We start from the raw sequence: 19,672 nt of genomic DNA, 5'->3' as shown, positions 1-19,672 counted from the left end.
AGAGAGAGAGAGAGAGAGAGAGAGAGAGAGAGAGAGAGAGAGAGAGAGGGAAGCGCTTTCTTGTCGTTCACCCTCGCCACATTCTCGATCTTCGCTATCGGACGAATGCATCGGTATCGATAAAAAACGTAAACCATTGAGAGACGAATTATCGAATCGAAGTACACGTCGAACGAAAAATCGAAATCGATCTTGAAGGAGATGCCGCGACGTCGTCCATCCATCGGAGAAGAGGATACAAACGATGAATTCGCTCGACGTAAATCGCGCAGCGCAGAGAATTCTTCCTCTGGGATTAGGAAGAACGAACCTGTTCCATTTTTCCCACGGACGATAATCGCCGCGGTAAAATTCTATTCGAAGATCGGGAATTGGGGGCCAGTCGTGGGAGTGAAGAACCTGAGGGGTAAACGGAAGACGAGAGGATCAGGGGAATCACCCCGAAAGACATTACGATTATTACCGAACGAAACTCGCAATGTGGGGCTCGGCAGACCAATCCCCCTTCCTCCTTTTTCCCTTCCCTCTGCCCCCACCCCGTCCATTCATCGAGCAGAAACCAACCGGCCACATGTGCCTGAACTCGAGCGAATCGTCTCGCGCACAATACTGACTTCATCCAGACGGTTGGATGCATTATTTATCGTAGAAAGTCGCTTCGTTAATTAATTCCTCCCGACTCCATCCAGCAACGGTCCGATAAATTTGTACGAGACCGTGCCTCGTCTCGAAGAGACGTTTATACTCGCGAGATTTCGCTGAGTTTTTGCTCGATTATCGAAAAATTTATCTCGTATGCAAAAATGCTCTCCGAGCAAAAAATCCACGAAGAGAGCGCGTTGGATCACCTACCTGTGTGAATGTATGTGTGCTTCTTCATGTCGCTCTTCTGATGAAAACGTTTTCCGCAAAACTGACACGGGTAGGGCCTGGTATCGGAGTGTATTAACAGGTGCGTGCTCAGGGTGCTGGATCGTTTGAACGCTTTTCCGCACTGCTTACACTCAAAGACCTTCTCCGCGGAGTGTACCGCCCTATGCTGCGTCAAACTTATCTCGTGGCCGAAGGTTTTGTTGCAGAGCTCGCAAGCGAACGGCCTCTTCCCGTTGTGAGATCTCCTCGCGTGCACCTGTCGGCGAATTTCAATTTCTAACTCGTATCGATTAAGCGCGTTGATTAAAACGTCTAATCGCGAAATCTGACACAGATAATAGATCTGTTATCTAACGTCGAGCATCGGCGTCGCAACGACGACATCGCAATTTTCATGTCAGACGTTCCGACCGACGATTGCTCCGGCAATTCACCGTATTCGCCATAAACGAGAGAAACGACGATCGCGTTTACGTACCTCGAGGCCGTGAGGCGTGCTGAACATCTTGTCGCACTTGACGCAGCTGTAGACGTCTGCGAGCGGATGGGGATGATGTAGCCCGTGAGCCGTGTGAGTCGAGTGTAGAGCCGGGTGTCCAGGATGAACCCCGCGTAGGAGCGGGTGCAAGTGAGGCGGCAAAAGATGATGGGGCAACAACTGAGGATGGAGATACGAGAGAGGATGGTGAGGATGAGGCGGTAAAAGTCCGCCCTGAAGATGGAGAGGTGGATAGAGGATGGAGGAGCCCGGTGTTGCCGGATGAGCACCGATCGAGGCTGCGTCTCGATGAGGAGAGGCGTTTTGAAGGTGAGCCGACGGTGGATCGGGCCTGAGGAGTGCCGACACGCTGAACGTGTCGCCCGATCTTTTCGGTGGATGCGAGTGGGACGTCGCTGAGGCAATCGTACCGGTAGGCGATGGCGTCGAGGAAGAACGATGCGGACTCGATGCTGCGTCGCGATCGTCCTCCTCGCCGACCTCTTCGACATCCACGTCGACCTCTTCCTCTTCGACGTCCACGTCCACCTCGGTGCAGTCCCGACGATCGTGCGCCGGTGATTCCGGGCACGGCGAATGCGATGGCGAGGGACTTGTTGTCGCCGGTGAACCAACCAAACGACCAACACCGAACGACAGCCGTTCTGCGAATACAATCATTTCCCTACATTTCTACTTTCGCACGTTCCTTATTTCGTTTGATTGTCTTTCAATAACATACTAGTCTAATCTTACGTAAAATTTTACGACTTGGATATTTGATCGGAAATCGGAGCAAGATGGAAACTAAATACTCTTCCTACGTCGCCGAAGCGCTCCGAAAAGAATGAGATTTGACTCACGTACCAAGTCTTTCTTCCAAGTTCGGTCAAAGGAGCGAGAGGTGGGAATCGTGAGGGTATACGCGAGTCTCTCTAACGAGACATCGTCCTGAGAATCGTCGAGGAGCACCCCGAGGAAGGGATAAAAAGTCTTTCACCGATCTCTGACCGATGAAATCTTTCCTTCCGAACGTCCCGCGACCGCGACGAACTCTCCTACGATTAAAGAGTAATTCCTTCCGTCGCGACGTTTCTTCGCTCCGATAAGAGCTCTCGATAGGACGATTTGCAAAGTCGTTCTTCTTTATTTATCGATTAACTCGATTAACTCGAGTGTCAAAAAGATATAAATCAGTGCCAAGTCGGACAGCTCATTCGTAGGCGACGATAACGTGGTAGAACATATTCCGCGAACCGGTCGATACGCCATCGTAATTGATGCGAATGTGACGAGGTGCGCGTCACGATTATTTGGGGTAGGTATTTCTAATAATCGTCGATGGCCATCCTCTCGAAAGCGCCGTCGTGATTTACGATGGGATCGAACCAACGACAAATCGGAAAATGGTGAATTAATCGAAAGGAAGGTAGTAGGGTCTGAATGGTTAGCTTCGCCGTTGGAGCGTCTTCGGCAACTGCCTCTCCTTTTATTTCGATATCTTTCCTCGTGTATGCGATACCGCAATTTCGAAAGATTGATATTGCTATGCATCCAGGAACGTCTATATAACTAAGTACGTATGCACGGGACACCCCGAGTATATTATATTTATAATCCGTGCACGCGACACGCGGTCACGTGCTGGCGCGTATAGCGCAGCCGTGTTCGGATAATCGCATTTAAAGGACTCTACGCCGGCCCCCTGCATCGTCGAAGGGCCGATTATTATCGTGACTCCTGGTGGCTTTGCAATCGAATCAAAATAAGGCAGGAGTGAGTCTCGGTGAGAGCGGCCTAATGTAATGAGAAACGCTCACGCCCGGTACTCTGGGCGTTCGAGAAAAATGAATATGTACAAAAGCGAGAGAGAGAGAGAGAGAGAGAGAGAAAGAGAGAGGACAAGGGCGAAGAGAAATGACGAAAGAATACTATGCTCGAGAGAGAAAGAGACAGATGTAGATCTAAAGATACCAACAATTTCTATCCCAAGATAAATGTATAGACAGACTTCCGTAGTCGGTAAAAGATCGATGAATATAGATTTTTTCTCGCGGTGCATTAATATCCGCCAAGTGCATTAAAAGCAAGGAAAAGCAAGAATCGATCCTCGATGCGTCGACGGGGCACGATAAAAAATGTTATTGTTTGCGATGCGATATAATTTGGAGAAAAATACATAAGGACGTATCTATTCGATATCGTAGAATTATAAAGATTGTATTTACTGAATTAAAGATCATATCCGTGGTTTAAAAATTTATCGCTGTCGGATCAAAAGAAGATGAATCGGAGAAACAAAGTCGTGGATTTAAAAAATCGGAGCGAATCCGTCCGAAGGTACGTGACAAAGGAAGGAGATAAAAAAGAAACGTAAGAAAGATAAAAAGGGAATGGATCTTTGCGAAGAAGAGAAGAAGAAGTAGAAGAATAAGAAGAAGAAGAAGAAGAGAGTGGAACGAAATAAAAATATGACAAGAAGAAAGAGGAAGTCCGGACAGATGTGACTCGGGACGAGTTAGGAAGAACTGCTTACGCAAATGCCACATCTGGGATATAGTGGAATGCGGTAAAAAGCATACGGTGCAAAGTGCAAAGAGTCATGAAAAAACAGTCGTCATCGTAGCGACCGTCCGGCAGATGGTTTACCTCGCTCCGCCCTTTGGCAGAGCTTGCGTACGAAGGACTTTGCGCGCGTATATTGCAGCGCGACGAACTTGCTCCTGCATATGGCACGTTGTATTCAAATGCAAGTTGCACTAGGATGCAATTTGCACTTTTCAGATCGTTAAAACTAATTCGAATTTGATATAATCGAGAGGGAGGACGATTTGCTTCTTCTCAAGACGAACATCTATCAGATTTATGAAGTAAGCTTTTTGGAAGGCACGAGAAGGATCGAGCCAAGGAAGGAACGTAGCGCGACGAGGGATGGGAGGGGAGTGGGGGTCGGATAACGAGGAAGGAGAACGAGGTGGCGACGGGGACGACGACGGCGATGCCGAAGATGGTTGTGAACGTAGATTAATAAAGGAAGGCCAAGCCGGGGGGACAATTAGATCGAGTTAACGGGCAACTTTAATCTTCTGTCGTCCGTCAGTCGTTTACTGCGTAGCGATCTGCCGCTATTAAACCTCCAACACGCTACAAATCCTCAAACCCCTTCCGTCCTGCTCGTTCGTGGAAAGGAGTACGTACGACGATCAACGACGGCGTCAATAGACCGACCGACAGGGAGATGTGGGTTTTCAAAAAAGGATTTTTCATCTAGCCGTCAGTACCTATTTAAGCTTGATACTTCCCTTACGACCTTTCGACGATCTTCTTCGTTGGAACGAGAAAAAATCAAGTAGATACCGACGGTACTCGTGAGATTACTTACTTATGATCGCGCTATCGATTTCTTTGACAATTACTCGTTCAACGAGCTCATAATCGTTGAGAAAAAAGATTTATAAGCGAGAGAACGTTTCTCTCTCTCTCCCCCCCCCTCCTTTCCTCTTTCTTTTCCTACTTGACCGATTCAATCCGATTTCAACGCGTTAAAATAAAACGAACAAAGATGCTACGCGATTGAAGAACGGGGAGAAACGTATCGCGTACGATTCTGATAGGAGTCTCGATTGATCTCGATGAGCCGGAGATAAGAGGAGCCACGTGTACGCATAGGAAGAAGTAGGAAGAGAGAAGTATATGCGTTTAACATGACAAGACGTTACTAATTTAGGGTAGGTACGGCCGAGAGAGAAAGAGAGATAGAGAGACCGACGTCGTACGAGTACAAAGGGACCGACGCGTCCGAATCCCTAAGCTGCGCCTCTAATCTGCTCCAATTGGGATGGTAAGAGTTAGAAGAGCCCATGTCCGTCCGCGGTATGACGCGTGCTACCATTTATCCCAATCATCATCCCGACCGGTCGTTATTAACGATTGGCAAATAAAAACTAGCCGCCATGGCGGAGGTGGAAGTCGAACGGAGCCAAGAGATAGCCGAGAGATCGTCGAGAAACGAACCTTTTCGTTCACGCACGCAACCCAGACGTAATGCCAACGTACCTGAGTGACTTTTCGGTAGGGGTGGAAGATTCGTAACCTCGGTTGCGTTTCCAAATGGTGCCCACAGTCTTGGGAACATTAAACGGACGTTGCATCCTCCTAAAAAGTAAAAGAAAGAGACGGATAAGTAATATCGCGCCTTACGTAGCAGGAGGAAAGAATCCGTTAGTTTAATTCGTCGTTTAGTGACAAATACAAGAATTGCCGGCGAATACGGTCGACGAATTTGTTCAAAGTTTTTACTTTTTCGTTTCTATATAACAACGAGTCGAAGGAAGAAAATTGTTGAGATCGTTCATGCGTTTCTCGTTGCGCGTTACACCAAAGCTACGAATACGTCTGGTACGTCTGTAACGTCTCAAGTCCTGACAAATTTGGTATTCCCGGTTCGTAGGAAAGATCAACCCCTCGACAAGAGCGTCTTTATTAGAAAGAAGGGAGACCCTCCTCTATTTATCAACCTTGTCTCGACTATTACTCCCTCTCTTTCTTCGAAACTGCATTCCTATCCACGAACATTCACCATCCATCGTCTTGGTTTCTTTGATCGGCATCCTGGCACCTTTACGAATACCAAACTTTACACCGTAAAGGGTGCCTCCACGACTTTGCCCGCATCCCTTAGCTCGATCGCATGGAATTACAATTTTGTTCTCCTTCCTCTCTTTTCTTTTCTTTACTTTTCTTTTCTTTTCTTTTCTTTTCTTTTCTCTTCTCTTCTCTTCTCTTCTCTTCTCTTCTCTTCTCTTCTCTTCTCTTCTCTTCTCTTCTCTTCTCTTCTCTTCTCTTCTCTTCTTCTCTCTTCTTTTCTTTTCTATTTTATTCCTTTCCTTTTTTTTTGTTTTTTTTCTTCATCCCTTTCCAACCGATCACTCTATCTGGCAGCCTCGTATGAACTTGACGTAATATCAAAAAGGTAACGTTCTATTATAGATAGCCATTTTTGAGGGTGAAATCGAGGCATTCGAAAGATCCCGACGGATGACGCTTCGATGGAACGGCTGACGAATACGAAAGGAATCGGCGCAAAAAAAAAAAGGAATCCGTAATCCGGGCAATATAGTAACGACCGGGATAATCCGAGATAGCGCGAGGAGATTAGCTGCGCCGCGGCTCTGCCGCAAAGGCTATCTCATTCTCGCAGGATTATCAGAAATAAATCATATTTTCCTATATGGCGAAGGCACCACGCGGCGAGATAAGATGACCGCAGCGTTTCGGTGTACACAACGTCGATACCGAGCGTGTACACACGCTGCAGGTAATGCAGTGTTCGTCGTTAAAAGAGGGAAAGAGAGGGAACGAGCATCGATGATATCGCTCTTCGTTCCGTGCACGACGCTTATCCTGCATACCACGCTATCGTTCCATCGTAAATCTATAAACGTAAATCCATCGTGATTTTCTGTTCGCCAAGATCTACGGTAAAAGTCGAAAGATGTGAGAAGTTCTTCGAAGGATATCGAACAACGACCGTTCTAAAGATGGAATCTTCTTTTGTTGACGCTAGTGTACTTTGCGAGATAGCTCGCTAAAAAGAATTCTCGTTAAATCTCCGATGATATACAGGCGAGAATAATAATAGACGATTATATCGATATACTCGTAAGCCGATCGATGAACGAGGCGCAGAGGCCAAAGCTTCGACTCGTAACTCGAAACACAATCGAATATGACAAAAGCCTTCGAGCCTCGTGAGCACGCATTATCTACAGGTTTAGTCCCGGAACTGGTTGATACTCCTTATCTTCCATCCCGATATATCCATGAGATATATTTGACTAACGCGCAGGGATTTCAAATGGTAGAGATCCGATGCAAATCGATGCGAACGAATCGTTGTGCTATCGCAAAGAGATTCGTAAAAAGATTCGATTTGACAAAATCGAAAACGAAATCGTCAGCTTAGCAGAAGATTCCGCGTCTTGATTCGAACGGAAGGCGTCAACCCTCTCCATGATCTGCCCATCACCTGGCAATTACGGCTTAAACCGTTTAGCCCGGCTCTGCGTGGGATGATGATATTATTACGTTAGCCTATTACCCTGATTAGCAGCGGAGTATTAGTATAGGCACGCCGTCTAATCCATCCCCTCACCTGTTGAACGGCCATCGTGCCGACTCGACTCTCTTACGCACCTGCACGCATCAACGCACACGCTTGTACGTTCGCGCGTACGATCAAAGTGCGTGCATGCGTTCGTGTACGAATAACCAATAACCGTGACGTGGCCAATCGTGGCGATCGACGTTTCGCGAGAACGACGGAAACACGCGCGCGTAATTGCGTCCCGTAAATAATAGCCACCTAACGGATAGCTCGATGACAATGTTGCGAATATCTCCCGAAGCGTCCGACCACGTTGATATATACGCGGACGGTACTTTGAAATTTCCAACCGGCCTCGAATGTTTACCGTCTATTATTCTCCTAACGTCTCGATACGTCGAACGTACCCCATTTTCCATTGCATGTTTTTACAATTAGATCTAGCAAGATCTTACCTTCGGATTCGAGGGAAACCTGTGAATTCTCCTGAAGATTCTCATTGTTATTCGTTTCCGGCGACGACACAGCCTGCTGATGCACGAGCGATGAGGTCGGTTGTTTCGGTTTGACGACCCGGAAGGCCGACGTCTCGGCTACCCCTCTTCGCGAAAAATCCAACGGACCGACCCCAACAGGCGAATGTTGCTGCTGCACTTCCATCATCCTGATTCACTTTTTCGTCTTTCCCTTCTACTTACGGAAACTTTCTTTTTCTCCTCGCTGCACCCAACATCCGCGTACTTGACGGCTTCTTTGGTATATCCGACCAAGTAATTTCGAACGGATGAAAAGCGGATAAGTCGTTGTTGACGCACCGTTTCTATGAATGATCTTTACCGCATGATGTCTACTCGATACGAGTTCTCTTCGAAATTTCTCATTTCTTTCCTCAAATACGAGAACAAACACCCGGAAGGAGCCTTCCAATCTTTCACCCTCGAAACTCGATCGAATCGAAAGACGATGTCATCGCAATTATTTTCGCGATGTTACAACGATTATTCCCGAGCGAGCACAAAGTGTAAAATCATTCGTCGAGAAGGATCTTTTGCGTCGTCGATCGTCGATCGCAAGGGTCGTTGATGTTTGCAACAGTAGCCGATGAAGAAGGTGCGAAAGAACAAGAGGAAATAAGGACACACCGGTTTGATGTGTGTGTCGGAGATGCGAGAGACGTTATAGCGGGTGTCTCGACGGCGACTGCCGTTAACGGGATCCGATAGTGCCGAGGGACTCCCATGCGACGACGATGGACGAAAGTCGCGGCGAAGAGTGAGACGGATATATGTAAGTGCGCGCACGCGGTTCAGAGGGGAGAGCGAATGTGGATTCACGCACACGGCTCTACGGCTTATCAGCCTCTCTCTCTCTCTCTCTCTCTCTCTCTCTCTCTCTCTCTCTCTCTCTCTATCTATCTATCTATCTATCTATCTATCTATCTATCTATCTATCTATCTTTCTCTCTCTAGAGAGAGAATGGAGGTGGGAGACGAATGAGTAAAGAAAGAGAAAGGGGAGAGACACAGAGAGAGAGAGAGAGAGAGAGAGAGAGAAAGAGAGAGAAACGTTGGATGCTAGCTGGGATTTTCAAAGTTGGCTCCGCCTCCCTGACACGCCTCCTTCTTCCCTACTCCACCCCCGCACACACACACAAGCACTCGAAGCACTCCCACAAGCAACGTTCGAGTACTTTGAAGCTACTCGCTACGTGCTTATTCTCGCGATTCACCCGGATGAGAGACTCTGTGCGGGGGTGGTACAGTTGGGTGTGTTTCTCGAATGTACGTACGTTCAATCTATCTCTATTCTGTCTCTTTCTCTCTTACTCCCTCGTTGTAGAGTAACGCGTGACCGAAGCTCCTTCTTCACCTTTCTCTCTCCCGCCCCCTCCCACCCTCTCTCTCTCTTTCTCTCTCTCTCTCTCTCTCTCTCTCTCTCTCTCTCACACTCGCTCTCATCTCTCCGCGCTCACCAGCATTATGTGGAACCACTCGGCCACCCTGATTCCTCTCTTGACTCCACTGATTGATATTTGTGCTCGGCCCTCCCACGCGAGCGAATGAGCAAACGAGAGAGAGAGTTAGAAAACGCGCGCGCACGTCCGACGTGCTACGCGTATGAGATCCACCGTGTATCAGCGATACACGCGCGTTTTACGCGCGATCTCACGCGCGTGTTTTTCGATTGCTAAGACGAGAAAGTTCTACTACCTTTTTGATTTTTCTGGACTACCATCCACCGCCTTTTTCTCATTTGTGACTTCGCCGAACGAACGGTCTTTCAATCTGTATAATGGTTCTTACATTTTCACCACATCTCTTTACTACAGATACTGCGATAAGGAAAAAAAAGGAAGTGAGAGAGAGAGAGAGAGAGAGAGAGAGAGAGAGAGATCATGTGTTTTCAAGAGGAATTAAATCCGTTCCATTTATCGGCGATAACGAGAGTCGATAGATAAGGTTGAATTTTTGGTGCAACGACATTCGCGAACGATAATGCACGAGCAAAGTAACAACAGACTTAACGCGAACGTTTTATTTTCGTCGAATCGACGCATTGACATTTACTTTTTGAAAATGCTTTCATTCGAAAAGCTTTCATTGAATTGGAAGAAGACGTAAAAAAAGTGACGTCGCAGACATCCTACGGTGTGCTTGCCGCGTTTTGAATCGATCACTTTGTGTTAATTCGCAGCATATTTTTGGCGTAGGTGATAACGAAACGAGATTATCGATGTCTCGCGGATCGTAAACTTCCCTGGAATGTGTTGATTTTCTTGAAAGGAATGCGCAATTCTTCCTCGACTTCTCGCAACGCGATTAAGGCGTATTAAATTATTCGACAATTACCTACCAGTCGTGCACAATATATTTTCTTGTTATCTCTTCTCTCTCTCTCTCTCTCTCTCTCTCTCTCTCTCTCTCTCTCTCTCTCACTATCCCTACTATGCCCTCTCCGTTGGTCGACGAGCAGACGTTGTAAAACATACGCTTGTCAGAGATCGTCGGGAAATGGCCAGAAAAATATTTTCCTTAAATCCATAGACCCGCGTCAATTACTCGCTATTCCGGCTTAATTCGCGACGAAATTGAAACGCACCGTCAACCGAGACCGTAATCTATTCTCTCCGATCTAACCGTTTGTCGTCTTATGCGATTACCGTATTAACCCTTTATTACTCGTGATACTTTCGTGGAATAGATTATGAAAAATGTCCCTCGGTCGGACGATATTTCGTCACGTATACGTCGTGCTTTCTTCATCTTTATTCCAGCGCTTCTTCTCTGATAAATTTAAATAGAAAGGAAAAAACAACAGATCAACGTTAATCGTACTTCCATTTACGAGCAAATAATATATTAAGTTCATAGAATGATTTCATTGAGGTAATCGCAAATGTTGAATTTGACGCAAAAGCCGATATCTTCTTTCGATAAAGTCGTCCACGAGACACTTGCATTTATCTAATAAAAGAGCATAAGTTTAAGGGGAGGATTATTCGCGGTATGTAGGTATGGTGTATCGCGACGATACACGATTCGAAGAGTAGAGACGAGATGTTGGACGTCAGGCAAAAGCGACAAACCGCATCAATCATTCTCGCTCACTCGCGTCGTCGTTCGTTCCCCGGAGCATCCGGCAGCGGGCCTCAGGGCCGTTCTATCTTCGCTGGAGAAGATTGCTTGGCTCTCTTATCGCAGAAAATAGGAAAACTCGAGGAGGGACAAGGACGACACTCTCGAGTGGCCCGTTTGCTAGACGAGGATGTACATGCCGACCGAAAGAAGATGAGAAAGGTAGTAGCTGTGCCTGTGGTGGTTCCGCTGATGGCGGTGCTGCAGGAGATGTATAAGGGGTGAAAGCTCGACGATGGAGGGGTAAGAGGATACTTCGAGGAACCTAATGTCCCGTGCGAAATTATAGAAGATGGGGAAACGGTTTCTTTTGCAATTATTTCACGAGAGAGAATCTCTTTTGCGTTCTTTCCAAGAGAAATTCTTCGATGACTAATGTAGAGGAAAATAAAGCCTGTTATGACCGGAGGTTTTTTTACATGGTCAAACAAAATAATAAAATAATCCTTCGAGATTAGATTTGAAGCGTAAAGTTTTCACGGTACGCCGAAATACGGCATACCATATTCCAAGAACGTAAAATCTCCCCAGATTGGCTTATCAGAGGGATGCTAATTTGAGAAAATTATGCGGTTAGTCAGCCACCAACTGTTTTTAGATTTAAGAAAGAACACCGCGACGACGAAAGTTGTAACAAAATAAATAGATGGCTTTTACCTATAATTATATGATACGTAAAGGCACATGTCGAAAGGAAATAAATAAAAAACAGAAACATTGTTCATTCGTCGGATCCGGCTTTGTCTTTTGTTTCGTCGAAAAAGTCCGATTAAAGGGATATAAAGCGACTTGCCGGATCGCATGCACGTACTGATCGTGACAAGTACCCTCGTTTCGGCTACATGCCGGCGTTCGAGAACATATGGAGAAATCAATATTTGCTAGATCTCACGGACATTAGATCGTCGTCTTTTAAGAGTTTCACACGGACTGTGTTTCTACAGAGAACTATGGTATATAACGACGTGATTTACAGATCTCACGATATCTTAATCCAATGAATACACAATTGCCCGTCTACCAACGATCATAATGATCATTAATAATATCGCTTTACATTATCGTGTTTGCGCTTGGGTTGCTGCTGATATAGAAACGGTTTCGGATCCTTCATTAGCATCCGATACTGGGATCGGTGATGGAACGCAATTATCGTTAATCTTAAATTGTAATCGATAGATAAACGTAGTTATCGTTGTTTCATATTCTACTCGAACGCATAAGTAGAGAAGTGCTCTCTCTCTCTCTCTCTCTCTCTCTCTCTCTCTCACGCGCACACACGCAATGTTAAAAAAAATAATGCCTACAAGCAAATAATTGTCTTGTGTCTTCTTCAAAATGAATATAAAGTTTTATTCTCTAGATGTATATGTACTACATCTCATTTAAAATTGCGAATAATTACGAATATAAGAAAAGTCAGCGAGATCGGTTAAAAAATGAACGTTGTAACGATGATCTTGATTCATCCGTCATGTCTACCTAGATAAACTGTAATAGTTGAATGCGCCGCGCCGGTCGAAGCTTCCGTTGGCGCCACGAATTTAATACTTGATTGTCCCGTCAAACAATTACCGTTTCGACGATATACCCTGGTATAGACATTCTCGTGATCGTCGTTCTCGTATCGAGCCAGACGGTACGATCTACGTACGTACAAACGTGAGTCACTCTCAATCAAGGAAAAAACATACCTATTAGCTATTGTCTTTATCAATTGGGGATGTGGGTGATGGTTATCGGAGAAAACGATATCGTGCGACACGTACAACGTAGCGACGATCCTTCACACGTACGCTGAAGCGGAGCGGAGACGCTTGTGCGAAGCTACGGGTTCTAACACAGTTGGAAGCCTGCGGGTAAACGAACGAATCGTGAGTATGACTTATCTGGGAACTTAATGAAAAACAATTAGCCTGACTCGAGGGGATCTAAGAAAATTTCTCGAGTCTCGTGGACTTATCGATCTACAATGGATCGTTAAAATTTCGTCGATGATTTCGCCGCTCTCCTTTTTTCCAAACTTTTCGATCAAGACGTTTCATTCGTGGTTCTTCGATAAGAAATTCGACCGACGATCGATCATCGCAATTTATTAGATTATTTTTCGATTTCATTTCCGACCGTCGCGGGATTTTTATGACGAATGTCGCAATTCGACAATACGGCGATGGTCTTTGCGACTAATACCAATAAAAACAAAAACAAACCTAATCGTTGTTTTTTCCTCGAAGAGCATCGAGAGCTTATCTAATCGGTCACAAGATCGTCGAAATGTACGATTTAAATCCCGTGAAGATCGATGGATCTAGATGACGGTGACGTGGATGTACGAGTATCGACTGAAGTTCGAGTCGTTGATCAAGCCAGCAAGTCCGCGGCTGATTTCATCGGACGACAATAGAGTAGTCCTCTCGCTCTCTTATTGGTTTCGGTAGCCGTTATTCCGGTTCGAGCGAGACAAAATCATTGTTTAGTCATAGTCGCATCCTCGTCTCGAAAGAAACGATAAGAAAATCTACGAGGATGTGTAAAACAAATCAGCACGCGTGCGATAAGATTTTGCGGAGATGTTAAATAAAGTGGTCCGTCGATCAGCGATCGCAACTCGATCAATGATACGTAACGCTAAGAACAGTAACGTTACTAAGCAGCAGTATCTCCATAGACTCCAAAACGTTTGCCTTGACTCCGAAACGATGGGAGTTGACATATGGTGTCGCGCGCCGGAGAGTTTCCACCGAAAGAGAAACCGAGAAGAGGGTGAGCGGAGAAGAGAGAATTAACGCGGAACAAACGAGCGTGACCAGGGTCGGGGCCCTGAAACACATGCATGCATACATACGTACGTTCTACGTAAACACTCTCGCCTCCCGTATCCCGTCTAGCTTGCGCGTACTCACACGAACGTGGGGCACAGTGGCACGGGCGCGAACGTATGGAGTCTGCCTTTCGTGACGACTTTCGACAGGGAACTTGGACGTGTAATCCCCCATAATATATAGACATATGCACCAACGAGCCCACCCAGCGCTACCCTTCATCCCCGTGGACCGATATTTAGGGCCGATATTCATTAGCACTTTCACGCCGACAGATGAAACTCCGCGCCGTAGGCAGGAAGAGGAAGGAGGAAAGGAAGGAAGGCCGGAAAGCTAGAACCAGCCTTCGACGTTCTCGACCTCGATGATGATCCTTCGTCGAAGGGTTGTCGTAGGATACTCCTTTGTCCCTCTAACCCACTTACGTGACATCTATGGACTTTCCTTTTGGTACAGGAGTCAGTGCTCGGCCAGATTGAGATATTAAGAAGACATTAAAGACTCTGACCGTGTTTAAAGACTTGTCTAATTCTACGTATTCCTTTCTTTCCTTTTCTTTTCTTATTTCTTATTCCGATAAAAGAGAAAAGAAAAGAAAAGAAAGAAAAGAGAAACAAAAAATGTTTGCTATTCCTTTCGAAAGGGTAATCGTCTTCTACTTTTTTCCTCTACCTCCTCTAAACTTTGGGATTACGTCAGTGGCCGAGCGAGGCAGACGAGAGAGGCATATCCGGTTGGCTTAGATTGACTTGGCGCCAAGCGCTGCGCGTACGACCGCCAGAATTAAATGATTATTGCGTTATATACGCGCTGGTCGGAACACGAAGGAGGAGAGGAACGTATAAGAGCTGGCGATGGGCATTCGAATGGGTTGAGAAGGAAAGGAGGGAGCGAAGGAGAAGAAGAAGAGAGAAGAGAACTTGGTAGGGGGTAAATGCCGTATAGGAAGGCAGAAGTAAAACCCGCATGTGCCGGTCTGCCACCTAAAAGTCCACTTTACTGCGGGACCATGCCCCAAGCAGTGCCCATACAAACCAATTTAACGCAGTCGAATGCCCTCCCTTGACGCAAGAATTGGGGCAAAACGATTAATTTTTATAAGAGCTCGCGTTCTCTCTTTTTTCTAAGCGTTACTCGGACTAACGGAAACCCGTAGAAACCCGAAAAGTCTTATAACGAGGAAATGAGTGCGATTACTATTGTCCGATAAATAAGAAGTATCATTTGGAAGATACTTAGTCGGAGCGGCGCGGACTAGCGCGGCGTAGCGCGGCGTAGCACGGCGATTACGCGAGTGTCTAGTATATCCGCTGTGCCTAGCGCGTTTGCCTAACACGAATAATATCATTTTTGTTCGCAATAGCAATTCACAATTTCCTCGGGAAGAGTCAAGATGCCCGAGGCACCAACTCCAGCCAACGTTCGTACGTTCGTACGTCCTACATGGAAGCACGTATCACATAGATATACGAGTATGTACACGTACGTATATAGGTACACGCATGGGGTGAAACAGATCAAACGCAGTTTTACCGAGCGACCGCACCTCTCTGCCTCATCTGAATTGATAATACCGACGTCAGCATATCAAAGACTACCCTCTACTTTCACCATTACTCCCATATCGCTGTGTGCGATCTACGTATACGCACATTTTGTGCACGCACACCAACTACAAGAGAACTCGAACGTGGCGTATTCGACGTATTTAAAGAGAAGAGAGAGAGAGAGAGAGAGAGAGAGAGAGAGAGACAGAGAGAGAGAGAGAGACCGCAAAGGGAGACACTTTGTAAGAGTAAGAGAGAGAAGGACGAGTATAGGAATGAGACAGATACACGCTCGGCAGATTCAAATACGTTGCTCTTATTCCTTTCGAGAATACGCAAACTCGTGGGAACCGTGACATCCTGCGAGCGTATATTTCAGTATATCCCCTCGTCGGGGGTAAAAGTTCATCGAGGCTGAACGAACGTCATCGAGAACTTCGCTTTGACTTTGTCGCGGGATCGCGAGTTTTTGCCGGAGGCTCAGGACGATCGGCGAAAAGGTTTCTCGTTATAACACATGTATGACTTACCGTTATTTGCCTTGGGAAAGATTCTCTACGAATGGATGCATTCTCAGGCAAGATAAGTATTATTTCTAACAAAGTCGATATCACTCCTAAAGCCTCGATATCATATTATATACATCATTTTATATACATGATATTATATACATCGTGTATTATACGTGTACAGTTATGACGTAAAATCCATAAAAGAGATAACAGTGTCCATGTATCAAAGTATTCGAGATGCTTGGAGAATCGTCGCTTTATTCGAACTTCTCTTTGCTCGCGTCCACAATCAGGCATTACAATCTCTGCCACTTCCCTGGTGGAATGCTTTCGCTAAAATAATGTTATATTATCGGATGGCGTAGCCACCTGAGCCGCTAAAAGCTTCGGTCCCGAAGCGGCTATAACGCTAGCCGGAGAATCGAGATTTACTCCTTCGTGTAGAACCACGAAATAATATCCTCCTCTTTTAGGAAGAATCCTCTTTAGATTTTTGTCCCTTCCAATTTATGAGTTAAATGATTCAAAAGATTATTGGAAACGTCGATCGAAAATTTTCCACTTTTTCCCGATTCTTAGACGAAGATCGCACTTTCGACGTGGCGAATTTATAAATGATCGTTCGATCGATCGATGAATCTGTCAATACTTACATGCACCGTGCTATTTACTCTTGCACCCTATTCTCGTCAACGAGAGAAAAAGAGAGACAAAAAGATAGAGAACATTTCTCACTCATAGCCAGTTCAATGCACTTGCTAACGAACTACGATTTATATCCATAAACGCATCGCGGGTCTTACATATATAGGGCTATTATTCAACGTCGGTACTCTCCACGTTTTGTTAATTATTTTGCCATTATTATAACGAAGCGTCCTCTTGCGAGATTATGCGCGAACTTATAGAAAATGAATTCGCTCAAGCATGCGACTTTTCAAAGGATCCAGGTAAAGATGTGAATGACAACGAAGAGCAGAAAACGATGATTAGTATCGAAAAGAAATTTTTGTTAATCGGCGTTGATCATGAGAATGGTAGCGACGCATCATCGCGTCAATGAATCCGATTGATCGCAGATCAATGGGTCCTTGCCGCCGGACGATCGACTAATCCTAAGGGTCAAACGACGCCGGTCAAGTCGGACTTCCTTCGTCAGTTGACCCCGGCGCTATTCTCAATCTCGACTCTGACTCATCCTCGTCATTGTCGTTGTCGTCGTCGTCGTCGTCGTCGTCGTCGTCGTCGTCGTCGTCGCCGGCGTCGTCATCTTCGTCGATAATCTAATCCGCCTTTCAAGTTTGCTTATGCTAAATTGCACATGGTAAAAAATTATTCTTCACAACTTTTTTTCATTTCGTATATGTTCTAACAATGCGTAAAATATAAAAATCGGTCAAATAATGATAGAAATCAAGTTGTGCGAATGAAATCTCAAAGTAAACAACGAAAGTCTTTCATAAGCATTTCCAATATTCCAACAATGTTCGAAATATCCGTTATAGTCGATATTTATTCGAACGTGTCGGATAAAATTGAAACGATCACGAGACTGACGGCGTAGCGTACGGTCGAAGGGGTGTGATTCGAGACTAGCCCATGTTTGTCGAGCAATCAAGCCCAATCATTAAGTTCATAGAAGCCCGACGGGATCGAACGTTACCGCGTTACACGTTGTGCGAATAAACTGGGCGTACGCGGCGATGATACACTTGGCCGTATTTCTACGTGTGTATGAAGCTACATACGCATTCTTCTGGCACGAATGTACCTACTCTTACATGGTAGATACGTACATATCTACGTATTTATATTTACGCGGGTGTATACGTGTACGGTTGCAGCGGCGGCTCGTGAACAGGAAGTCCAGCTAATCAGGGGTAGTGAGTGGCAAACAGGGGTGCGGTTATGCCTATCGGGGGTACATAGAGCGTTACACCAGGGATTCCGGGCGAATCGTCGAGCTGAAACGACGAATAAGTCGAACAGGAGGAGACTGAGGTGGAGGAGGAGGAGGAGGAGGTGAAAGAGGAAGAGGAGGAAGAGAGAGAGAGGAGAGAACAGCTCGTTTATCCATCTAACGCTGCCCTATCCGCACTCTCCTCGTGATCGATAATTCAATTAGCCGTTGGCCTCTGATTAGTTCAGAAGAAAGAGGGTGTTCTAACCGACAGGAAGCGGATATATTTTCAACTCGTGCCTTTGCTCGTGTCCCGCGTTCTCGTCTCTCTCTCTCTCTCTCTCTCTCTCTCTCTCTCTCTCTCTCTTTCCCCCTCCCTCTCTCTCGCCGCACAAACTCTCTTTCTCTTTCTGTTACCACTTAGCGGAATTCATCCGTGCGTTCTCCCACTTCTTGCACCGCTAGTTCACCCAGATTAATTAAATTTCTTGTTCGTACCGCGGTCCATAATTGCGTAAAATATCAAACTCCGTACGTTTAGGCGGACATTGAAACAATTTTGTCGTTTTCAAACGGCACAACGCGTCGATATAAACCGGAGAGATCGGATGAGAGACAATAAATGTATATGGCTTGTTCGGTAAGAGATATTAAATATAAATATAATTTAGGTATACCTATGCTAAGCAAAACTTGTATTCTAAAGAGAACAAAGCCTATGGAACTTGGACTACAATGAATCGGACTACGATGATATTCGGAGCAGAGACCAATAAACACTCCGAATCAGTACTTCCAGAATGCTCAGGTTAGTTGGGATCAGCACTAGTAGCCTCGAAGATGGTTTTGGACTGACAACGTGTTGGTCGTGTTTAAAGGCCAAAGAAAACGATGGTCGAGAATAAGGGGACAATAATCGCTGAGAAAAAATATCTCAGCGTAAGTGGAAAACAATTGTTCTCTAAAAACGAGGAATTCTACCGGATAAATAACGCCGACGTTTTCCAACTGCCACATATTCTGTTGAGTCGGAAAAAAAGGGGCTCGAATATTATTATTCCAAGTACTTTTCCTCCCTACTTTCTTTTCTTTTTTCCCTTTCCCTCTTTAACTTTCGAAGAAAAAAGAAGAGGAAAAAATGGCGCGTTAGAACCGCGGACGATAATAATAAGGTCGGTAATTCGCTGCTTGACGAGCCCTTACACCTTACTCAACCTTACTTTTCCAGCTTACCTTTTTATCGCCATCCGGATGTCTCCCCAGCGTACAAAGGATGTCCAATTAAAAAGCTAGCATCTGGACAAAGGAGGGTTCGAAGGGAGATAATCTAAGAACCTCGAAGATAAAGGGGAAAACTGGCGCACTGATTGACGGGGCAACTTCTTAAATGCAAAGTTGTCATATCCAGGAGGATTAGCATTTTTCTAAACGTACGTGTCTACGTTCTATAGATATTCCTTATTTTTAACGGATCTCCGTGCGAACGGGGCCGACAACTATCGTATTGAAATTTTCACCCAATTTACACGACGAGAATGTGGATTCTGCGTGCGTACACTGGCGACTGGATCCACCGAGCAATTTACGAATCTGGTTGATTACTCGCGGGAACGCAAAGAAAGAGGAAAATACGTGTGAACCGTTCGGTGTCAACGTAAAAACACTCGCGTTCGGCTAATTTAAACGAAATTACCGGAATAAACGGAACTGCACGCATCCTGTCGCTCCAGATGTTTCCTAAGCGAATCGTGATTCGTCCACTATTTCGCATAACCCCTCTCACTTACTAATTACTCTTG

General features: G+C 45.6%; 1 protein-coding gene across 1 annotated transcript in view; it reads right to left on the bottom strand.

Annotated features, from left to right (window-relative positions):
• Positions 1-8,777, bottom strand: part of LOC122631747 (zinc finger protein 205-like) — a 19,130-nt gene extending 10,353 nt beyond the window's left edge. Inside the window, exons 1-4 of the mRNA XM_043817801.1 lie at positions 7,913-8,777; positions 5,408-5,506; positions 1,352-2,016; positions 853-1,129 (exon numbers count right to left, since the gene is read on the bottom strand). Coding sequence (XP_043673736.1) covers positions 853-1,129; positions 1,352-2,016; positions 5,408-5,506; positions 7,913-8,120 — 1,249 coding nt within the window. The 5' untranslated portion in view covers positions 8,121-8,777. The remainder of the gene's footprint in view (positions 1-852; positions 1,130-1,351; positions 2,017-5,407; positions 5,507-7,912) is intronic.
• Between the last annotated feature and the right edge of the window lie 10,895 nt (positions 8,778-19,672).

Source organism: Vespula pensylvanica, chromosome 9 (genome assembly GCF_014466175.1).
Source record: "Vespula pensylvanica isolate Volc-1 chromosome 9, ASM1446617v1, whole genome shotgun sequence".
NCBI lineage: Eukaryota > Metazoa > Arthropoda > Insecta > Hymenoptera > Vespidae > Vespula > Vespula pensylvanica.
This window is presented reverse-complemented; position numbering and strand designations above follow the sequence as displayed.